Here is a 23,346-nt window from a genome sequence, read left to right as displayed (position 1 = left end):
TTTAAAAGATGGTTTTAGACATAGGGAACAGTCTTCATTGTATATATTAATTAAGAAATTGACACACAAGATAGATAACACACATATGCCTGCTCATTGAATGATATTACAGGTGTAAACATAACTTATTAACTCATTCATCAGGAAATAATGGATTTCACTTCCACAAGCACATATCCTCAATTACTGAAAATGCAACAGATGTATATTCTTATTACATTGAATACAAAATGTTTTTTGCTATAGCGGCACCTGAGTCAAGAAGATGTCACTGCACCAGTGATGCCTTCGCCGTGATAACGTCACGGTTAGCACGCTATGCCGCTCAGCGTTCTCTAAAAGAGAATCCAGCACCATCCTACGGATCCCCACAAGGATCTTGAAGTAACCTGGTGGAAGAGCACCAGTTCAACACTCCCCATTTTTGGTAAGCCTTATCATACTGTTGAATGGGTGAATTATTTCACACCACGAACAAAACACCAAACATGTTCCTAATTGGGAAATTTTCAAATAAGGTATTTAACATTTTCTTGCTGCCAATTAACAGACACCAGGGCAATGTGGCCTTGAAGTCAAGAGCGTAATAGGTGTGATCCTATTGCATTATATTCCATTCTTCTGAATTAACTCATATTATTTCAAACATGATACTTAGAATTGTCTTTATGTCTTTTTTGATAGCCACACTGTTTTGATGTTGAACTTTTTGTATGTGATCAGACACAACAAAGGCAAGTACAAACACATTTGAATACGATGCCTGATGCTATATAATAAGGTTTATCGATTAGGTTTATCTATATGTAATGGGGACTTCCGTATGTTATTGTTCACAGATGTGTACCTGATGATGGGTGGTTACATCTGTGAAGCATTGGACAACATATTAAATCAACTGTTCTGTCTGGCATATAAGACTATTTTGGTTATTTAATTGATATGTAAACATTGAATGAATGATCATATGTTATGCATTAATGACAGTGGTCTATTCACAGGAGTTCATACCAGGTTCTGCCAGAAGATTCGTTGTAATATATAAAGAAATACATAAATAAATAAATAAAACATAATTCTCTTTTCTAAAAGTTACACTTCGTTGCTTTGGCAAGTGTAAAGAAGTAACTTTCCCTGGTATGTTATGTTATGTTAAAGGTACTTGTATAGCGCACCGTCACCAACGGAATTGGTCCCGAGGCGCTCTGGTGGATCTGCAAACGAGAAGGTGGGATGGGTTAGTAAGGTGAAGAAGGAGTAGGATAGTGAGAGGAGTAGTGTACTGTTGGCAGCTTCAACTCGGTGGTATACACCGGGTGCTGGGCTTTGGTGCGAGATTTGGTTCGGTGTCAGTTCGCGTGTGCTGTTGGTGCGGCTTATGTGTTGTTGCGGTGTGGTGAAGTGCGTGCGGCTTGTTGTGCAAGAGATGGTTGTGTGAGTTTTTGAGTGAGATAAGTATGGTGAGAGTTTGAGCTTATATTTGTTAGTGGGCTATATGTCATTTAGCATGCTAACATTCACAGTTCTGTCTAAGTGTAGCACTTGCTGATCTATGTAATTCCGTCTAAGTGTGGCCCTCGCCAACCTTCACAACCCCATCTAGATGCGGCGCAGGCTAACGTGCATAATTCTATATAAGTGTGTGACACGTGTGGGACAGGCTAGCATTCTCAGTTCCTTTGAGTGTTGTGCTTGGTAATCTTCATAGTTCCATCTAAATATGGCACATACTAACATTGGCAAATCCATCTAGTGTGTCAATGGTTAGCCTTCCTACTTCCGTCTAAGTGTAGCGCCTGCTAACTTTCACAATGTAATCCAAGTGTGGCATATGCTGAGATTCACAATCCTATCTAGATACGATGCAGGCTAATGTTCTAAAATCTAAGTGTGGCACATGCTAACATTCACAATCCTATCTAGATACGGCGCAGGCTAATGTTCTAAAATCTAAGTGTGGCACATGCTAACATTCACATTCCTATCTAGATACGTCGCAGGCTAATGTTCTAAATTCTGAGAGTGGCACGCACAGTCTATCTTCTTTGCCTCAAACCATTTAGGCCCGTTCATGACACCATTACATTTTCTTGTAATACTATTTGTTTGTTGCTGGATGCCAAAGCCTCTTAGAATGCTCTGACAATTTAATATTTTGTGTATGAATTATATTAGTAAGCAATCCTTTTTGCATATAATCCTAACTAAAGAGATTGTCAGAACTTTACAACTTAACTTGTTCTCTGTAACGTCCAATTTTGCGTCTTGATGGAGCGGGTGCTGATAATCTGGTGTGCAGCTGTGTTTTGCACACCTTTGTAGAGAGGCAGATATACACATCATCTCTAGTGCCCGCGCCCTCACCTGTGTCATATTGGAAGAACAGCAAGAAAGCACTGTGCATAACACCAGGTATTATCCCAATGCTGCATCAAAGATATGAGAGACATTATGCACTCAAACAATCATATCAAATGTTCCCTAACACTGATGTGGTTGAAGGATGTCTGCATACACCATTGAACCTAGAAGAGCTATAAGTGAAATCAGACCAGAGTAAAGTAAAGTCATAAAGAGAAGACACAAGGACACACTGAAACGATATAAGAATACTTAAAGAGTGAAGATGTAATTGAAGAAACAAATTAAACATTTATGCAAATATGAATAAATCATGTACACTAATAAATAAGTGAGAAGAGAATCAGTAGATGTATATAATCAGAAATGCAAGGTAGATAAGAAATATAGAAGCCTGCTGCAGTAGAAAATATAACTCTGGTATAGCAACCATGATGAAAAGATGGACGTCGGTTTTGTATAATAGTACGCTAAGAAGCCTAAAGCAGAGAGAACATGGCTGCAGCGCTGACAGGTGCTGGAAAACAGCTTTGTGTGAAAAACAAAGAATATCTGTTTGGCTTGCTATTAAGGATGCCACATCAAGAGGTAACTGCAAGGCACAATGGGAGTCAAAGAGGACAAGCTACATACACACAACATCTTTCTCTTAGATTAAGTAAAGTGCCAGGTATTGAACCATAAAAAGATGCAGAATGTATATGCAAGACGGAACAACCAAGTCTCCAGAGGCCAAGAGGAGTAATAGCACCCAGCATAATTGAATTAAATAGCACTAACTAAAACGTTACAATTGACAAAATCGTGGTCTCCTCAAACGTGATTCAGGACTGGGAAACAAGGCCTATCCATTAAGCTCCAATTGAAGATAGTGATGTACCTATACTCCCTTAAAGTCCCAAGGAAGAGAACAGTTAGCACGGTCAACTACAGAGAAGAAGCATTGGCTTAGGGCCTAACTGATGAGAGATGTTAGGCTAATTGGCCAAGTGGGCTGTGGACTGATTTTATGCCCAGGACCTGGGTTTTTTTGCGCTTACGTGCTGCTAATGAGCCAAATGTCCAAGGTTGGCAGAGAATGCCAACCACTCATGAAGACCTATATAGCAGTGTACTATACATTGTTGCAGTAGCTAATGCACTGCAGTTATTCTGCTATTAATCTGTATTATACATAGTTAGAGGTAGTTCAAGGCGTGCATACCAGATAAGGGTCAGCCAATTATGTTACTAACACCTAAATGAAATATAGGTATATATGTTCCCTTAACCAATCCTTCCTTTTGATAGATTTTTACTGATTGCCACGTAGGATGACATCATAGCTGACGTACATCGAGGTATAAAGCCTTTGTGTAATTGAAATTGAGATGAGAGTAAGTGAGCTGCAATCCGTTTGTTCACCAGGTTTACCTACTTCATTTGAACTGATAATAAAGGAGTATTTTGCAATAGTCTTTGAGTCTGTCTGGATATTTGGGTCTAATATCATTTATTGGTATTTCCATCTGGCACTTGGAACACTCCAGGTGCTACTACACACCAATTAGAGCCATGATTGTGCATTGATCTGAACACAGCAGCACTACCCAAAACTCATGCTTTGTATTTGCTTCCCTATGACAAAATGAGTGGTGGGAGAGATTTTCGGATGGGATGAAAATTGGGAGCGTGTCAAGGTTCTGCCAAAATGAAATACAAATCGATTACAAAAATCACCGTTATAGTTTGAGAATGGAAACAATAGAGTCAATCCTAGGTTGTCTAGAAAAAAATGACTTGCCATAGACAAACCTTTGTAGTAGTATTGACCAAACATTGATTCAGAGGACATTCAATATTTTGTACGTATGGTGGAGCTTCAATTGGGCTTCCTTTGCCTTCATTTTCATGTGGGTGTTTCAGTGAAGATTAGTGCAAAGCAAGAAGCAGAGAATGCCCTCGTTTGTCCATTGAGTAACAGGCCTGAATTACTGACAGAGGGATCGAACCTGTGTTGCTCCACGTTGTCTTGCTTCTAAGGTGAGCACGTTGCCCCTGAGCTATCTTCCCGAGACTGGTATGAGTGTGACAGCACTTGCCATGCATGGGTTTGGTGTGAAGCTTCCGAGGCGCCTAGAGTATTTAAATGGAGTCCCTCGTTGTGGTTTTCGTGCAGTGGCATGGTGAGTGCAAGTTGGTCTCATTAGCTGGGGGTGCACCAAGTCAGTTCATTGAAGTGCCTCTGAACTTAAGGCTGAGGGGATCGGCAAGGGAATGCAGAGGAGCCAACAGCGAAGAAACACCCCCTTGTCCATGTTAAGCCGCCGAGGGAGATGGTGTTCAGGAAGGATCATTTGCTAACAGTAGGAGGGTTGACAAAATGCAACAGTAAGCTGGCAGTGCCTACCACGAGTTATAGAAAATATGCTTAGTTGACCAGTGTGACACAGGCAATGCATAAAAACATATAATACAACAATGAATTACACAGTTGAGCACTAACCTCTTTAGAAACCATTTCACCCATATGGTTCCTGCTGAGCTAAATGTTTACTCACATGTTCAGCACAAACGTCAAATGACGTCATTCTTAATGTCACTGTTTTTTTTTTATATTGAGGAATGCCTCTTCACTTGAATCAGCTTATTTGTTATTTACTTTGCTTGTAGTGCCAAACTGAATAACACTGGTTATCACTTTCACATACCAATACTATTTTCTCTTGTGTTTGATTTTTCTGGGCCCATTATCAGGACATATTATGTCACCATGAGGAAAAGACAGAGGGCGTGATTCAAAAAATGTTTTTCAATGGGAAAAATCCCATTGAAATTCACTTTGCGATTCCGGACGATAGACAGTTCACACAACCCTGAAAAGTATTAAAACCTGTTTGATTATTTCGACCCCATTTTAGATGTGCATCATGGGCTTATACAAACATAGTGATTTTTCTAATTGGGCAATTAGTGGAGTGTGTTGTAAAACATAGAACTGAATTCTTATTATCTTATAATCCGTTTTTTAAGCTTGTTTAATTTTTAGAATTGCCATGTTCACCCTCACAGTGTCTTTGTGTCTCTGGTATGCAGGTTCCATTGTGGCTGCCATCTTGGCTACTGATGATGACTCAGGAATCAATGGTGAAATAACATATGCAGTGAGCGAAGATGATGAAGACGGCATGTTCTTCCTGAACCCTGTAACTGGAGTGTTCAACGTGACTCGAATATTGGACTATGAGGTGCAGCAATATTATATCCTCACAGTTCAGGCTGAAGATGGCGGAGGACAGTCCACATTTGTCAAGGTTTATTTCAACATCCTAGATGTCAACGATAATGCTCCCGTGTTTGACATGGCCTCGTACAGCACATCTTTGATGGAGAATCTTCCTCTGGGATCTACTATCCTCATCTTTAATGTCACTGATGCTGACGATGGTAAGTATTTTTATACTTTAAATATTTTACCATGACACACTGTGATTTTGATTTTTTTCTCCATTTTATCCACTTGATTGTGAGTATGACGTTGAAATGTGCTATGAGTGACAACAATGTTAAAGAAACAAACGTTCCATAAGTGAAGCTACAACCAAAGCCGGCAGGACTCAATTTGCAACAGTTTGAGTGCCACTGGGATACTTACACAGACATCATTGTTCATTGGCTATCTTTGACTTGCGTACATCATCAACTGGAGGCAACCTGATACAATGTGCATTCTTGTTTTAATTGTATCCGTGTCTGCTGGCTGCATCCTAGTGTTTTCCTTTTCCGTCTTCCCGCCCTTCCTGCTCTCCAATTGGCCCGACCCCAACCCACAAGACCATAACCTAGTTCAAGCATTGAGTGCTCTTCAACCTTTTTCAGGGGTTTCTCACTCCATTTGCTCGGAGTGCAAGCTCCAGTGATTGTCCTTGAGCATTGTGTGTGTTTCCATTGTGCGTTCTTGTTCTGTTTGTGTCCGTGTTTGCTGGCTGCATTGGAGAGTTTTCCTTCTCTATGTTCCCGCCCTCCCTGCACCCGATCCCTAACCAACAAAACTGGAACCTCCTCTTCAGAGGTTCTCCTAGTGCAGAGTTGCCCAATCAGCCATCGGCTAAGAGCCAGAGGCAAAGGGCAGCTCCCTACTTAGTATCTCCAGTGTGTGTTTACCTGTGTTCACCTGGGACACCTGACGCAGTCAACCCGCAGCAACAGGAAAGGAAGGTGTGGTGTGGGTGGGGAGTACAGCCATTACTGTACACCAGTAAAACCCCACTGCTCGTATTACCTAATATCTCTCTCCAAACTAATTGAGTGAGTCTTTTACATTTTGTCCAAACTGTATAGGTTGGCCATATCATGCATCGACACTGCGTGTATAGGTTAGCAATATCGGTGTAGGAAATGTATTGTATTTATATGGATTGTTGGGGGACATGTAATGTGCCACACTTAACTTAACTGGTTGTTTGGGTATGTAGAGCCAGTAAATGTATCACATTTAGATTGATAGTTGTGGGCAGGAAATGTGCCATGCTTAACTGGTTGTTGGTGGCACAAAATGTATTGCACTTAGATGGATTGTTGTGGGCAGGAAATGTGCTGCACTTAGATAGATTGTTGGGGGCAGGAACTGTGGTTTTCAGGTAATATTATCCCCACCAATAATATCACCATGTATATGTATTATTAGTGGGAATAATTGATGGGATTATTGGGACCGGGGGTTGCGCGGGTGTCCGCCGCTCCATTAAAAAAATTATGGGTTTTGCGGGGGCATCCCGCGCAGGTTCCCAGGCTTAATATCGCCACAAAAATATAGCAATATTATTGTATGACAATATGTTTGCTGGGATATTAACACATGGGACCGAAATTTGCCACACTTAACTTAACTGGTTGTTGGGGTAAGTGGGGGCAGGAGATGTATCACATTTAGATCGATAGTTGTGGGCAGGAAATTTGCCACACTTAACTGGGTGTTAGGGTGGCACATGTGCTGCACTTAGATTGTTGGGGGCAGGTAATGTGCCACATTTAACTTTACTTGCTGTTGGGGGCAGGACAATTATCACACTTAGATAGATTGTTGGGGGCAGGAAATGTGCTTCACTTAAGTCAATTGGTTGTTGGGACAGGAAATGTATCACACTTAGATGCATTGTTGGGTGCAGGAAACGTGTTGCACTTAACTGGTTGTTGGGAGCAGGGAATGTATCGCGCTTAGATGGTTTGCTGGTGGCAGGAAATATGCTACACTTAACTGGTTGTTTGCTTTCAGGAAATGTATCACACTTAGATGGTTTGCTGGGGGCAGGAAATGTGCTGCACTTAATTGGCAGTTGGGGGTAGGACATGTAACATGTATCACACTTTAATGGATTGTTGAAGGTTGGAAATGTGTTGCTTCTAACTAAAAGTATTAAAAACACACCAATCCGTATACTCATCCTCAAACTCTGAACTAAACACAACCATACCTCTACCGCACCAAAAACCACACACGCTTCACAACATCCAACATGAAACCAAACGACGCACAATCATAACTCAACACCACATGACGGCTACCAATTCAAAAACGCACATACGCTCATGGACACGTTTCTCCATACTGAAGCTGCCAACAGCACACCAAAGCGCTCTTGCTCTTCTCCCTCTCAATCTCACTAACAAACTCCTATCCCCCTTCCATTGCAGATCGGGCAGAGCGCCAAGAGACCACGCAAGTGGCAACAGTGCGCGGTACAAGACTCATTAACATTAACATTGTGAATCACTACATCTAACAATGTTCCTTCTTTATTGTTGGATGCAACAGCATCCTAAGTTTGTCTCTGTTAGGGGTACTGGAGCTTTTCTCTTTTCCCACCTGCCCACGTACAGTGTATGATTATAGGCCTTTTCTGAAATGCACTGTGATGGGATTCCCCCAAAAAATGTTCGGCGAGTGCCTCGGTTATATCTCACCACTGAATATACGCCTAGAATTGGGATTTTAGGATTGTGTGCACGCTGCCTACTTTAGGAGTGACTTGGAGCTATGTAATTCAGCATGTGTTCCTTTTGGAATTCATAGAGCCCAGATGACACCGTCCTTTGCTGCAATAGAAAGACTGCGAGAGTATTAGAGGAGAGTGGAGGGTAAGAGCCTCATCGTTGCGGTTGTTTGGAAGGGCACATTGTTGAGAATATTTCTTCTGGTTGATGGTGGAACTTTGCTGCAGGTGGAATCGTATTGCAGAGAAGATACTTTCCCAGGTGCCCAGTGGTTGGGATGGGGAGGGGAACAAAGGCAGTGGTGTATCAAAGGGGGCAGGGTTGGGCAAGGTTTTTAGATGTGTGGGTAAGGATTGGGCAGGCTTCTGTATAATTGTTTAGTTGCCCTATGCAGTATAATACTGTATTACTTATTTTTAGATTTGCCCATCAGTTTTTGTTGAGATTATATCTGCCTTTCACTGGATTGGTTGACTGAACCCCTGTGATCTGTGCACACCTGTCTATTGGGGACCAGAGGAAATACCTCCCCTCGTCGGGGTATGCCACTGCAGAAGAACTGGAACCTCGGAAACATATTCCAAACTATTTTTTCCATTTGTTTGTTCTTAACAAAGTTGCCTTTTGCAGATTGCAAGTTTTCAGAACTGAACATGCTTTATTTTTTTCATTTTCTAAGGTAATCCCAGAACGAAATATACTATCTGTTTTTATTTTCAAATTCTTATTTTTAGGGCAAAAAGCCCAAATAAATTCAAAGTTCACAGGGAACTAAATACTTAGTGTTCATCCTGCAGCACACGAGAGCACATGTTCCAATCTGTTGGAAAGTGTTCTCTAACTTGTGTAACCTTTCTTTCTCGTTTACATTTCCCTTAAGCTATTTAAACTTGAACCATTAAATATTTAGCCTGAGAGATTAGGCTGTGTGGGGCAACGTCGCAAGGTCTGAGGGAGGCCTGCAAGCCTGATAAAAGACGTGGGCTGAAGTCATCGACACAGGAAAACTGTTACTGCTTCTGTACGGGCTCGTGACTGCTAAATCCCGCCACATTATTTTTGTTTATGATCCCTCTTGAGTGACACAGAGTGGGACATGTTGTATGAATTTTGCCTGTCACAGATTTTCCCGTCAACCTCAAACTGTCTGCTTGCACTTAACGGTCCTCGGAACGTTCCAAATGAATGACAGTTGCTCAACTCTTTCTGGAACGAGCTGTGCATTTCTTTGGGACCCAAGCATAGAAGCGCAAGGCCGCTTACAGACTGTGGTTTTTAAAAAGGGCTCAACCGACATTTTGCGGGTTGTCACTAAAAAACGTCTTGCACTCTAGGAATGACAGTTCCTTTTTTTAATAAGAACTCAAATATGTCTGCAACATTCTCTGTATTAAATTGGCTTCCAAATGTCAGTTTAATGGCCCAGTAGTTAATACAATGAGCTGCTGAGAAGAAGCCCAGGTTCAACCAATCATATCTTGCCTGTTGAATCTGTCAAACTATATCTTCCTTATATGTCCCAATGTATCCCGCTGTCCATCCCCTGGAGTGGTTTATGTAACTGATTGCCGCATTATGTTATAAATAATTCATTGCACAGTAACTGGACCATTTAAGGAAGCAAACTGTGTAGCCAACATCTGGAAACGCATTGCGAGTAACCGCCCATGAAAATGCGATACTCCAGCAGTGATGCATGCCACGTTCGTGATATTGTGCTATGTGTTATGATGTGTTATATACAACTTAAAATCCAGAGCACTGGGCTTTCTGTCAAAGTCAAATTGCCTAAGACAGTTAGTGAACTGTTGACCACCTGCAAGCATCTCTCTGCTGCTTGGAAACCTTCATCTGCTCGTAGGCCGCCGCTGCAGGCGAGCAGTGTGAGCTAACACATGTCGACCCACCCTGCCTTCAACACATGTTGCACATCTGGTCGGATTATGTAATAGTCCTTCTTCTAAGAATGCATTATAAAGCTCACTTTGGGCAAGTGATGGGATCTCGTTGGGCAATTTTGAGCACAGAGGGGGTAACATTTTCCAGGGGTGCACATGCAAAAAAAATCATTTGGAGGCAGTAGTGTTTGGGTTCATGTGCGGCAGCATAAAAACTGTTTTCCATACCACTGTGCAACACTGTCACAGTTGAACCTGCAGTGCTCTTTCAACGTTTCCTACAATTGTCACCACAAGATTGTGGAATTTAATGATACCATGACCAGTGCCGGCCCCAGGTCTCCCCCCAACTCGTGCGAGGTTTATGGGTGTGCAACCCCCTTTCTGGTTCATTTGCGCGTAGCTGGCCCAGAATAACATGCCATGCCGCCATTTTTTTTTAAAGCAAAGTTGGGTCCTTTAACACTCATGCCTCAGTAAGAAAGGGCTAGACAAGCTGGTCCAAAATGGCAGTTCAGCACAGTAATAACACATACCATGCTTGCTTTAGCATAGATGCCCAGAATAAAAAGTCATGCCACAGCAATAAAGGGCTGGTGTGGCTGCCCCAAAATGCCACTCTAACTTAGTTAAAACATATTATATGTTAAATTATTACGGGGAAAAGACTGGAATTTTGGTTAGAGCAGTCTAGCCCTTTGTACTGTGACATGACGTTTAAATCTGGGCATCTATGATAAAGAAAGCATATGCTCATGCTTGCTTTATAGATGGACAGAATTAAAAGGCATGCCACAGCAAGCCCCATCCATACACAACATTCACTCGTGCACTCATACACCATACTACACTCGCTCATTCATAGTAACACACACATGACATGATACTACATAACACAGATCCTTGCATGCACGCATACATGCGGCACAAATTCATGTGTGCGCACACACACAGAACATTTGTTTTTCTTACATGCTCCCTTCTTCTAATCCGACCGAATCCATCTTCCTCTGGAAGGACTCCCGCGTGGCAACCTCCACCATGCAGACAGGAAACCAGGAAGCTGGTTTCCTGTCATGCGCAGTGGGGCAGGGCAGGATGTAACGTTCCAGTTGCTGTGCAGCACTCACCGCACAGTAACTAGAACGTTACTTTGGAGTTGGGCTTTTTGAAGTAGGGATGCTCTGAACTCCAAAAGTACGTTCTAGATGCAGTGAGGCGACCGCCTCACTGCCTCTAGAATGTCACTTTGAAGTTGGTTGCTCCACGACTTCAAAAAGGTTGTCAGGGCCGGCTTAAGGGACGATGTGGTGCTCCGAAGCACCCTTTGTTTGGTGTGCCTCTGTGCATGTGCACCGCTCAATTGTGCCTTAAGCAGGCACTGGGCGTGACTCAGACTTGGCACAGGAGGACCTGGACATCCTGCAATCTCCAGAGCAAAGAGATCCTCCTCCAGTGATTTGAAAGAGCAGGGAAACTGAATCAAATGGGAATCATGGTTAAGAAACTTATTTTAACTCGATGATCTGCTGAAAATAAAAGCGCTGTTTCTATCACTCCCCACCACTTTTATAAGAGGTTTTGTAAGTAAGTGGTCTTGTTTTGCTCATCTCTGCCACTGTTTTCGGCTTCCATTCATGTGGCTCTGTAAGAAAAAGGAGAGGGTGTTAGTGGGACAGTGGGAGAGGCAGATGCCAACACTGCTGCAGGTCAGAAGTACCTAGTTCCTGTGTGCCAATCTGCGTTTTATGGGTTTAGCAGAGAAACATTTGAGTAGATTATCCATAGGGTGGAACCAGAGATTGGATGGGCTACTGGACTTTGGGTCTGAATAACTGCTGATGTGGAAGCATTTAATAGGGCTAAAGGGGAGGGCTTAGTCTTGGCTCACTTAGTGTTAATGTGCTAATGGCTAGGCCTATGGTAGTTGTCTGTGGGTTATTTGTGTGTATAGCGTAAGGTGGTAGGAGATCTTAGAAGTGAATAGGTTAGTGGCGGAAAGGGGAGTAGTACTTGCTGGGAAAAATAGCCTGCAACCCTGCACTCTTACCACTGGTCTTATGGAGGATAGAATGGACAGTTCAATAATTCTGCAATCTCGAGTTTGCATTCTGTCTGGTCCCCTGATAGGTAAGGATCTCTGCCTAAGTTCCTTACAAAGCTTTGTGTGGCAGGTAAATGAGGAACCCAGAGCACAATAGGCATGCAGTGCTCATCAAAGTTGAAAGGACTATCCTAAAAGGTATACAGAGACGACCTGTCAGGGATTAGCATATTCTGAAGGCATAGTCTGTCTCCCAGGGAGGTACTGGATTTATTTATGTATTTATTTATTTACTGTCTCCCCCATTTAAATATATTTACACTACAAAAGAGAGGAATGGGGCATGTGCTCTAGCTCTTTCTTTTTCACAATGTGGTATGATTTATGGGATGAATGTCGGAGAGTTGTGCTTATGAAGGTTTGAATCTGGTAATAAAAGCACAGAGAAGACATAGGTATTGGCCATATGGGTTCCCTTTGGTTGCCTGACCATTTCCTTCCTTCCTTTGGAACATTAGCTGGTCACTTAGGGAGATAGCTCTGCTGTCTCAAGCTTGAGTCTGTAAGGTATTGGATATGAAAATTAGGAGGTAGCTCTGCTGTCTAAAGCACGGTTTTGTAGGGTGCATTATCAGCAATTTAGGGGCATGTTTCTGCTATATGAACTATATGAAGCTTGTCCATGTACAGTGCAATATGTGTAATTTGCTGTATAAAACCTGACCAGGTGCAGTGCACTGTATGCAAATAAAAGGGATAGTTCTGACAACCTTTTCCATATGAACATAAAATGAATACCTTCATGTAACAGAAATAGTACAATGACTGAAATATGTCTGGTGAGAAATACTTCATGGACGATGCAGGCAGTGAAATCATGCAGTGGTCTCTGGAACATGATGTGATGGATCCCGGATGAACTCAGAACAAATGGATTCCAAGAACGACAGCAGCGATGTCAAACAGTAGACAGAGCAGTCCCCTGAAAAAGAGCTGAGATTGACACTTCAAGCCAATGCTATATTCATGGCCTGCGGAATCCTCTTTAGATCCTTGCTAGATAGTCATTCTGTAGATCACCAGGATGCATCAGGAAATGAACTCTACCTCACACTCCCTCAATGTACTTTCAATATACTCAATGCTTCTGTGCTGCTCATTGACCCACACCACAAACAGTCTAAATCATCACTGCTTTCAGTGGAAAGGGCAATTGGAAACAAGCATTGACAATGCCAACAGTCTGGGCTTTCCTCTAGGCATGGGAAAGGCACTTGCCAGGCACAGCAGTAGTGGTATTTACTGGCCATTGATGGTAGCAGGGGCAAAATGTTATGAGTACCCGGGCATCTAATATCAGTGTCTGGCAAATGCCTAATATTTATACACAAGCCAAACGATTGACCTTGCCAATGCTTGTTTTCAACAGGACTTCAGTGAAGGACACGCATAGTGCTCACAAATCGAGTGGGGGGAAGTCAGTCCTGGTTAAGAAATTTATACTACAACAGTAGCAGGTTTACAACTCCAATTAAGTCATAAACTCTCGGAGGACAGCTTTGGAAAAACACTGCAGGCACTTCAAGTGCAAGGTTTGATGATAAGGCTTGAATAAAGTGAGCTCAAAGAGTACCTGTGAAGACGTGTTTTTGGCAGGAAGGGGCAGGAACTTGTTGGGAATGACCAACAGGGATTAGCATGGTCATGGGCAGTCAATGAGTGGTCAAATCACCAAACAACACCTGCAAGCTGTGTGTCCCTCTTCATAAGCCATTTCCTCCTATCTCTACTCTAATGCAATAGTTTTGGATTATAGGTGTTGCAAGTGACACCTAAAAGGCCAAACTAATATAAATCAGTAGGTGGGTAAGTTGTGATCAGATTATTATTGAATCAGTAATGGGGGAATAGGAAGTACTGACAAGTAGGTAGGGTGTGAAGGGACAGTGGTCAGGGTGTGCTGAGTTCTTCTTTGAATGGAAAATTGATCATTGCTATAGCAGATATGAATAATGTATGCAAGAAAAAATCACACAGGCAGAAGAAAGAAAAACAGTTCTGAAATGGAAACATAGCATTGTGGCAATTAAAGAAAGACTATGGAGTCCAAATGGGTAGGTAAATAGAGGGGAAGTAAACCATAGCATACACAACCCAAACAGTTACTATCAATTGCACAAATACACAACACAAGAGGATTATATTATTGCCACTGGTTTTGCCCCAATACATCATTGATTTTAAGTGGTTACATTCTTTTGTGAAAACAAAAAAAAAAACAGCCTTTCTTTTGCAACTAGTCAAAATGATGTATTACAAGGTTTTCAATTTGGTTTTAAATATGTATAGAATGAAAATACACAATAGTTATTATACATTTTCTATCTAAATAAAAGAAAGGATCACATCGTTTTTCTATTGGAATACATTCACGTTATTGATCTACATTGCAATGCGTTGATGTAAATTGAATTCTGCACAGATCAATCGCTCCATGTTGTGTTGAAAATTACAGTGGCACTTGGCAACACACTCTAACAATCGGTGTTCGAGATTGGAAATAAGGAAATCAGTTCTATTTGGAATTGCACACAGTACTGGAAATTGACAAAGTTTACCTGGGGAACTCCCTTCGCTTGGGTTGGAGGGGTTCTGAGGTGTGGGCGGGGCTCTGGCCGGATTTTAAGTGGTGTGGGCGGGACTGGGGTGAGTAGAGCTAAGTGTCGAATGATATGTGTGACCTGAATGTAGGACGCTGGCTGTTTTGCATAAAAACAAAGATGCTTTTTGGAAACATGAGAATGATCACAAATGTATCAAACATGTCTGTGCTAGTAATTCAAGCATTCATTCCTTCTGAGCATTCAATGCGCAATTGGTATGGTGCTCATTTGCACTGTCAAAATAGTCACCCTGACATGTGTGTAAACCATGAGAAATATATACAGCTTTGAACATTTTCATTGTTTGAGTTTGAGCTGTTGAGCAAAGGACGAGTTTCAGGTGCAGCAATTGAGGGTTTGGCCCTTGCGCTTCATCAAGACAGTTTTTGTCTGGAGAGCAGCTTTGTCTTGTGCCGGCCAAATTCCTCCCCTGATTGCACGCAGGTTAGTATAACTTGTGCTTGGGAGTTCCCAGAGGATAGTGAAAGCAGAAGAAACGTTATACATGTATATGTCGGGAAGAAGGATAGCTCAGGGATCATGCGTTTGTCTTGAAAGCAAGACAACATAGCGTAACACAGGTATGAATACCGATCCCGTGCTTAGAAACCGCTTGCTGGTATTAAGCGTATTATACATGAACAATAAATAAATAAATAAACATACTATAGGTGCATGAATTATAGGAACAATACCTACTTGAGCCGAATTGTGACAGTCCCCCGTTCTTATACACATCCTAATAAAGGCTAAGATACGAATTCAAAGTCACACCTTAGAAGATCGGATAACTCAAAAGAACCACCCCCATCAGAAAACTGCAACTTGACTGTATAAGGTGCTAACGCTTCATTGGCATTGTAAAATAGATAGCCCTCAAAATCATGAACGCAAGCCACATGCACAAAACAAGGGCTCGCGTTTTCTGACAAGACCTCCTCAGTCTTGATGGTTGGTATCTGGACTGGTGATAACAACTGGGAGGGGAGGAGGTCACTTATATCACATTTCAGTGACTCCTTATCGCCAGACAGGCTGTGTGGCCTGTTACACATTTCCCCCAACACATTTCTCAGTGACTGTTTGAGCAAGATGGATGGCAGAGCACAGCTGTGCTTATCAACGAGTCATTTACTCTACCTGCTTTGCTGCTTGCCGGCCGGCCATTTGTGTTTTAGAGTTTTGAGCACCTCATCAGCAAATAATCATATAACTATGGTTAACAAGTGCATTCGAAGTGGCCATAAAGAAGAGACCTACCCCAGACTCAGCAAGGCATTATCCTTTTGGCTTTGTTGTGATGGCATAAGGCCCCTGTCTCAGCCACAAAACCTGTCCTGTATTTGTATCTGCCTGAGTTTGCAGACTGACTTCATTATCCCCACGCTGGTTGAATAAGCAGCCATACTTTGGATTCAGACACAAACATGAGCACATTACAAGCAAACAGAAGTCTACACAGGACACGGTGCATAAGTGGCAAGCACATAGCTCGGTTGGCAACAGCACTGGCACCCAGCATGCATACTTGGTTTCTGAAGATAGCTCAGCGGAGCAGTTTTTGTGATAGCGCTTATCATTGCAAACATTTCGCAAATCTGACTTTGCCCCTTCTACATGGAACATCCTCATCCTACTCCCACTCAGTATTGCAGCATGAAGATCTGACTGGCACACTGGGCGGAGTGGGCGGGAGCGGTTGGGAGCGGTGCTCCTGTACTTTTTTTAGATTAAGTTTTACTGTTCCTAGAGCATACTTTTAGTTTAAAAAGAAAACGTCCGGAACTGTGTTGTTTTAAAATCAAAGTTTAGGAAGAAGTTGAAGCATACAATTCAGTGCGCTGCACTGAACGTGCCTTTAACCAGCAGGCACATGTGTCATGAGGTGTACATTGTGCATGCGAGGGGGCATGGTGATGGGCTTTGTGATGAGGGTGCAGGAAGATAATTCTGCTGCTTCTTTTCGTATACCACTGGCGCCTTTGACATTGGCATTAATACTTTCTATGAGGGTAATTTCCTCCTCCCTACAAAGAACTGTCACTGCACGAGCCCTATGGCTTCATGCGTCGTCTACATAGCAGAACAGCCAATAGAGGAAGGTTGGAGCTACCCGTCGAGAATTCCATATGCTACTTATCTCATTGACATTTCAGAGGTTATTCTTTTCCATTACATTGTTTTAAGTATTATAACTTTTGTTTGTATAATTATAGTGTGCTTCCTCTTGGAGTTATGTATGTGTGCATATTAAAAAGTTAGCTTGGTGAAGCCGGAGGTCCATAGTGTTTTATGTGGCAAGTCGCTAGCATTACTTTACAAAAGCCAGTAAATGGGCAATAAGGCAGAGTGGGATTGTGGCAATAACAGGTAAATTCCTCAAAAAGAGGTGAACATTCTGTGGTTAAAAAAGAATAAGATTGGTTGAGTGTAAGAAGTGCATGCACAAGCAATTGCCAGTAAACATTGTTTTACATTGTACATTCTAAAGGGCATGGCACTTCCAACTTTAGAGAGGGTTTTTGGTTATACCAAGGAATTATTCTGGGAGGTTTTCAGAAAATAGTGCTTTGCAATCACTCTGGGCAACCATCACTGGTCAAAACGCAATATGTAAAGGCTAATTTAGAGGATGTTTGGTGTGTGGTCGATCATGGAATGATGGTGAAACGATTTGGATCCATCATGTATTTAAATGCATACTGGGAAAGTTACATTGAAACACAGAGTAGTATTTAAAGATCGTTTTTCAAGAATTCTGTGATTCTTCCTCTTTCTCCTTTTCTCTTCTTCCTTCCCTCTCCCCCTCCCCTGCTAATTTCCATTTCTGCCACATTTTGATTTTTACTGGCTGCCTGGGTCTCTCTGAGTCATACAGGGCACAGGCCCTCCTCGCACAGTTTACCCCTACTCCCCTGACCCCCATCCCTGCTCTTGCCCTACCGGGCTTCCTTCTGTACTAGTCTGGCGGGGCCGCAACCATACTGAGCCTGATCCAGCCCTGTCCTTGAACTTAGCATTGGACCCCTCTCCCCTGCACTTCTTGGTACTGCACTTGCACAATCTGAATGTCACAGGCATATAGTAGGACCTTTTTTTGCTATTCTCCTCCATTGTTCCCTCCACCTCCCTTGTTTGTCTTGTGAAACCTCGAAACACCATTTGCAGTACAGGCACATTATAAATGTCAGGAAAGCAACCAATACATCCCATGGCCAACAGAACTAGGAATAGCGCCCATGCCATAAATTATTGTGAAAAACCTTGGAATCCTAATGGACAAAGAGCTAACACTAAAACCGGAAGTAAACACAATAATCAAGAAATACTTCATCCAGCTACACACAATCAAAAAGTTCCTACCATTCCTTTCCTTTACGCACAAAACACTAGCCATCATTTCTGTCATCATGTCCAGGATAGACTATGTCAACAACCTATACCGCGGAATGCTAGATTATCTACTGAAGAAACTGCAATGTATGCAGAATGCAGCAGCCAGGCTCCTCCTCAAACTCTCACAAAGAGACCACTTCACTCCTGCGCTAAAGATGCTACATTGGCTGCCAGTCAAAAAACAAATCACATTCAAAACAATGTTCATAACGCACAGAGCAATCCACGGCCAAAGAGCAGAATTCCTGTAAGAAAATCACCATTTACCGGCCGACCAGAACACTCAGATCCAGCAACAACATCTTCCTGGAACCTAAACAGTATACAAGGAAAAAATGTGGTGGATCAGCATTCTCTTGCTTAGCCGCAAAAATGTAGAACTGCCTCCTGAAATAAATACGAAACATAAACAACCATCTAAAACTCAGAACACTCAGAAAAACCTGGCTCTTCAACTCAGGCCGGGCGAAAACGAATGTGCAGCACCCACACCCCTCGGAATGAACACACATATTGCAAGACGGAGGATTAAAGCATTACCACAACAAGTGCAGAGAGGTGGAGGGACTTACAATTGGGAGGCAGACCCCGGTTCCCATGGAGGGCCGTAACAGAGGCTAACGAGAGAGATGGGAGCAGAGACAGAGGACATAAGAGTTGAAGGGGAAAGAGTGGCGACCGAACTGAAAAACTACAGGGACCACAGTGCTCATGGGCACAGGGAAGGTGATGGCAGCTGCACACCAGTGTTGAAATCCATTATTCGCGACACAGGGTGGACGGGAAGGGTGGAGGAGGCATCACCACTAAAAAGCCCTGGAGTCAACCCACAACCCTGCACAGAATATAGGAGGAAACCCCCCCAGCGCACCACAATATGTTGCCCTGTAAAGGATAAGTATCACAGGCGGCCAAGGCGCACGAGGTGCGATGGAGCGCCACCACTAACCGACCTACTAAAAATCTCTTTGCTCTGCTTACACCTCTCAAATTCTAAACATAATACAACCACACCTATAGTGCACAACAGAATCCATGCACACCATGACACCACAACAACGAAACCAAGCACACAAAGCCTTGCACAACAGCAAATGACAACTGCCGACTGAAAAATCGCACCTACGCTCGGTGAAAGGTGAAAACCGAACTGAAGCTGCCAACAGCACATCACTGCTCTTTTGCGCTTTTTCTGCCCAGTCCAACTAACTTACCTTACCCGCTTGCTTTTCAGATCTGCCAGAGCACCAGGGGACCACTCCGGTGGTGATAATGCATGGTATACATTTTTGGGGAAAGTTTGTGTGTTAAAATTGTCATCTCACACACCCATACACAGTGGTGTAAACTGCATCTGATTTAAACACTATTTTACACAGACATTTCAGCCCTCACCAAGGAATTTCAGACAAGGTTTATGACAATAGTTTTCTTTTCATACTGATCAAATAACATTGCTTATATTAAAACTACCTAGGATTTAAAACAACTGTAAAAGTGATCTGAACCCTTTACTGCACCCACAGTCATTGGCCCGTTTTCAATGACCCTGATTCATGGATTACTAGCGCCAAAAAAAAAACGGGATTTGTGCGCCATTCTGCCCGCAAATCCCTGTTTAACAAATGGGGATTTGCTGGCAGAATGGCGCAAATAATCCATGAATCAGGGCCAATGTGTTTCTTCTAAACCTTTAATGGCAATTTGATGGTGTTCAAAAGGGGGGTTCAACTTGATTGCCATGTGTTTATTATTGGCGCACTAGAAAGACATCTTTTCTCAGTGAGCCCCGTAATTAGTGCTAGACTGTTAGTGCAATTGACAGAAACTCCGCACTGAACAATCAGTGTAAGTCAGCCATAATCAATGCCAGCACTAGTCAGTGACACGCAGCGCCCCCCCTTCAAATCACAATATTACCTCAGTAAATGCCACAGATGCATGTTTCAGTCACGTGTTAGCACACAACTTCCAAAGGTATTCACATGTTTCCCAGGCTATGTGTGCATATAATACCCCCATGCCCCACAAAACCACACCAAATGTTGTTCCCTAGTGCCAAATCGTGATATCCCCATAAAAGGAAATAACTGCTTTCTGCCCTTTAACCGCTCCAGCTCTTTCCACAATGCCGAAATAAACCGGCATTGCCAGTTCAGAAGTCCACGGCGATGCACTTCTAAGCCCAATTACACTAATGCCACAACAATGTGCTGTGCCTTAATCGCAAATAGATTCCAAAACTACCTTCAAGCCGGGCCATCCTTCATCGGTTACCGGAAGTATAAAGAACACCTGGTGCTTCAAAGGAGGTCGTGAATACAGTCTGTAGCGGCTCGTATGTGTGCATCAGTGAAAGCTGCTTCTTTTTGGGGATTGATGGGTCCGATCAGTCATAACATTACTGAGACCGGAAGGGGGCTCCTGACTCTGAACCCTGTTGAATGTTTGCATTACTTTCATTTCCATCGCCTTGCTTTACTTCATGTATTTTGATGTGTTTACTCCTCACACGTTTGGTGGGTTATTAAGGCATGCAGACCGCACTACTATGTTTGTATTGAAGTCTTTTCTTTAGGGCTTTGCTATCCAATGGTTATTACATAATAAATAAATATTTAAACAAGAAAGGGATCTGCATATTTGCCCATAGCGTGCTATGCTTCCATAATAAGTAACAAGTATATTCTGCTTAATTGAATAGTATGGTATTGGAGGAACCAAGCTCTACAACCAATTGGTATCTAAGCTTGCGTACTGAGGCAAGTATAATCAATACAGTGTAGGGCGAGATTAAAAAAGGTGGTTTTATGTTTTTATTTTCTTTTTCTGAAGGCCATTAGATTGTTAGAGCAGGTCATCTGGGGGGCAGCACATCACAGACTTTTGCCAGAGTAACCACATCAGTAATGTTCATATTTCGTAGCACTGTAATAATATACATCCGGATTTTGGCAGCAATGCATATATTGGGCACGATTCATGGAATATTTGCCGTGTTCAAAGTGAATTTGCACTGCTGAAAAGTGACTTTGCACTGCCGACACAAACCCTGATTCATGGAACCGTGCAAGGTTTATTTTTGCTGTGCAAAGTCCGGGCAAAGTCATTTTGTAGTGCAAAATGACTATGCGCTGACTCTGCCTGGACTTTGCACTGCAAAAATACACTTTGCACCGTTCCATGAATCGGGGTTTGTGTCGGCAGTGTAAAGTCACTTTTCAGAAATGCAAATTCACTTTGAACCGGGCACATATTCCATGAATCGGGCCCATTGTGTTTAGTGGCCACACTGCAGCAGTAACGCACAGACGTTGTGTGTGTTGCAAGAATTCTGCACCAAAACACATATTTGCTCAGTGTTCATAACGTGTAGTAGACATGCATTGTTGATGTCCCTACAGACGTACAGTCCCAAAGATATGCAGACATACAGTCACAGAGCAATGTACAGAGGCACAGGCAGGCGCACAGAGTGGCAGGCAAGAGGCTCATGGGTAGGTGCATGCATAGACACGTAGACCCATCCTGGGACTCAGACTAAGAAATGGGGGAAACCACAGACAGGAGGCCACACACAAAAACAAAGACACAGAGGCATATACACACCTAGATACACACATGCAAGCTCAGCATATAAAACTGATCCTCTCTGCTTCGTGCAGCAGGGATTAGAGGTCCATTTGAGCCCCTCTTTAATCCCTGTTGAATGGTGAGAAGATAAACAGAACACTCTGCAGTCTGCATGTGTGCATTCCACTGCTTTTGGACAACTTTCTCAAAGAAAACATCAACTCAATAAGCGATTCCGCTGTCTTACGGACTGAGTGAGATGGCATGCCAGGGCTGATGTGGGGTAGGATGCACAATGCTCTAATGGGCAATGCCTCTTGCTCTAATTACCAGGCAGAGAGGCAGGCAAGATGATTCTGTGACAAAATGTCTACTGCTCAGCATTGGACATGGATGGGTCGGGGCTAAATCATTTGCTCACACTACTGCTAAACCAGCAGGTATCCTAATGATAAAGGTGAAAAAGCTACGACCCATATGGTATACCTCCTTTGCCTTGTGGGATAAAGCAGGGTGCGAGCAGGCCATATCCTTAGGAGCAGTGTGAGCAAATACCACCGTAAATCCAAACAACCCAAGTACAATGGTTCCAAATGAAAATGAAGTCCAGTCAAGTTTCTATAAAATAGGGTGTTCAGACACTAAATTGACACAATATCAATGTTCACACATGTATCTTTTAAGAAAAATGCAGCCACGGGGGACTTAAGGTCACTATGGTTCCAAAAGTGGACCAACGCCATAAGACCTTTTCACATTAACTTATCTCTTTGTCTTGGGTTCTCAACAGCATTGAGATGGAATGCTATGCGCTTTACTATAGTGAAGCTGGCATCAAAATGGGTCGAGTTGCGATGATCCAGCAGCGAGTTAGTGTCAAGTCTGCTTTGAAAGAGAACTCTATGTGGATCGAGTCAGCATTTAAGACAATGACAGTCAATGGTTCCCAACAGGTCTGAGTCGGGTTGAAACAATGTTTCCAATATTTTGAGTCAGCATGCAAAACAATGGCTTCCAGAGGGTTTGTGGTCGAGACAAAGTGCTCTGTTTGATCGATGTAATACTCGGGATGCAGCAAGTTAGATGCTTCCACAGCAGCATCCTGGCACTCAAGCCATGATGGCATTGTTCTTGACTGGTGTGAGATGCTGTTCAGGCTGTTCGAAGAAGCAGGCAAGCAGCTCATAATTTGGGGAGTGCCGAAACAGCACTGCAGGTCCTATGTTGGCTCAAAGGGCATTGAGCATGGACGGAGCAGCATAAAGAATGCCTGGGGTTGTGACGCCTGTTTCTAGCTGTTTTTGCTGAGTTGCTGAGAGTCCTTCTGCTACACTTACATAATAAAGATCAGGGCTGGATCCTGCAGGGTGTACTTCACCTCCAGTGACACGATCCTGGTTGCAGTGCAACCACAGTGAGGTCTTTGTCCACTAGTGGT

At 42.9% G+C, this 23,346-nt stretch overlaps 1 protein-coding gene across 1 annotated transcript in view; it reads left to right on the top strand.

Moving 5' to 3' along the window:
- FAT4 (FAT atypical cadherin 4) overlaps window positions 1–23,346 on the top strand; it is a 438,908-nt gene that overhangs the window by 261,069 nt on the left and 154,493 nt on the right. The window contains exon 4 of the mRNA XM_069631121.1: window positions 5,437–5,787. Within this exon, the coding sequence (XP_069487222.1) occupies window positions 5,437–5,787 (351 nt within the window). The remainder of the gene's footprint in view (window positions 1–5,436; window positions 5,788–23,346) is intronic.

Source organism: Ambystoma mexicanum, chromosome 6q, assembly GCF_040938575.1.
Source record: "Ambystoma mexicanum isolate Mex_15411 chromosome 6q, UKY_AmexF1_1, whole genome shotgun sequence".
NCBI classification, from domain to species: domain Eukaryota; kingdom Metazoa; phylum Chordata; class Amphibia; order Caudata; family Ambystomatidae; genus Ambystoma; species Ambystoma mexicanum.
Note: the sequence above shows the minus strand (reverse complement) of the source record. Positions and strands in the feature narration are given on the sequence as shown.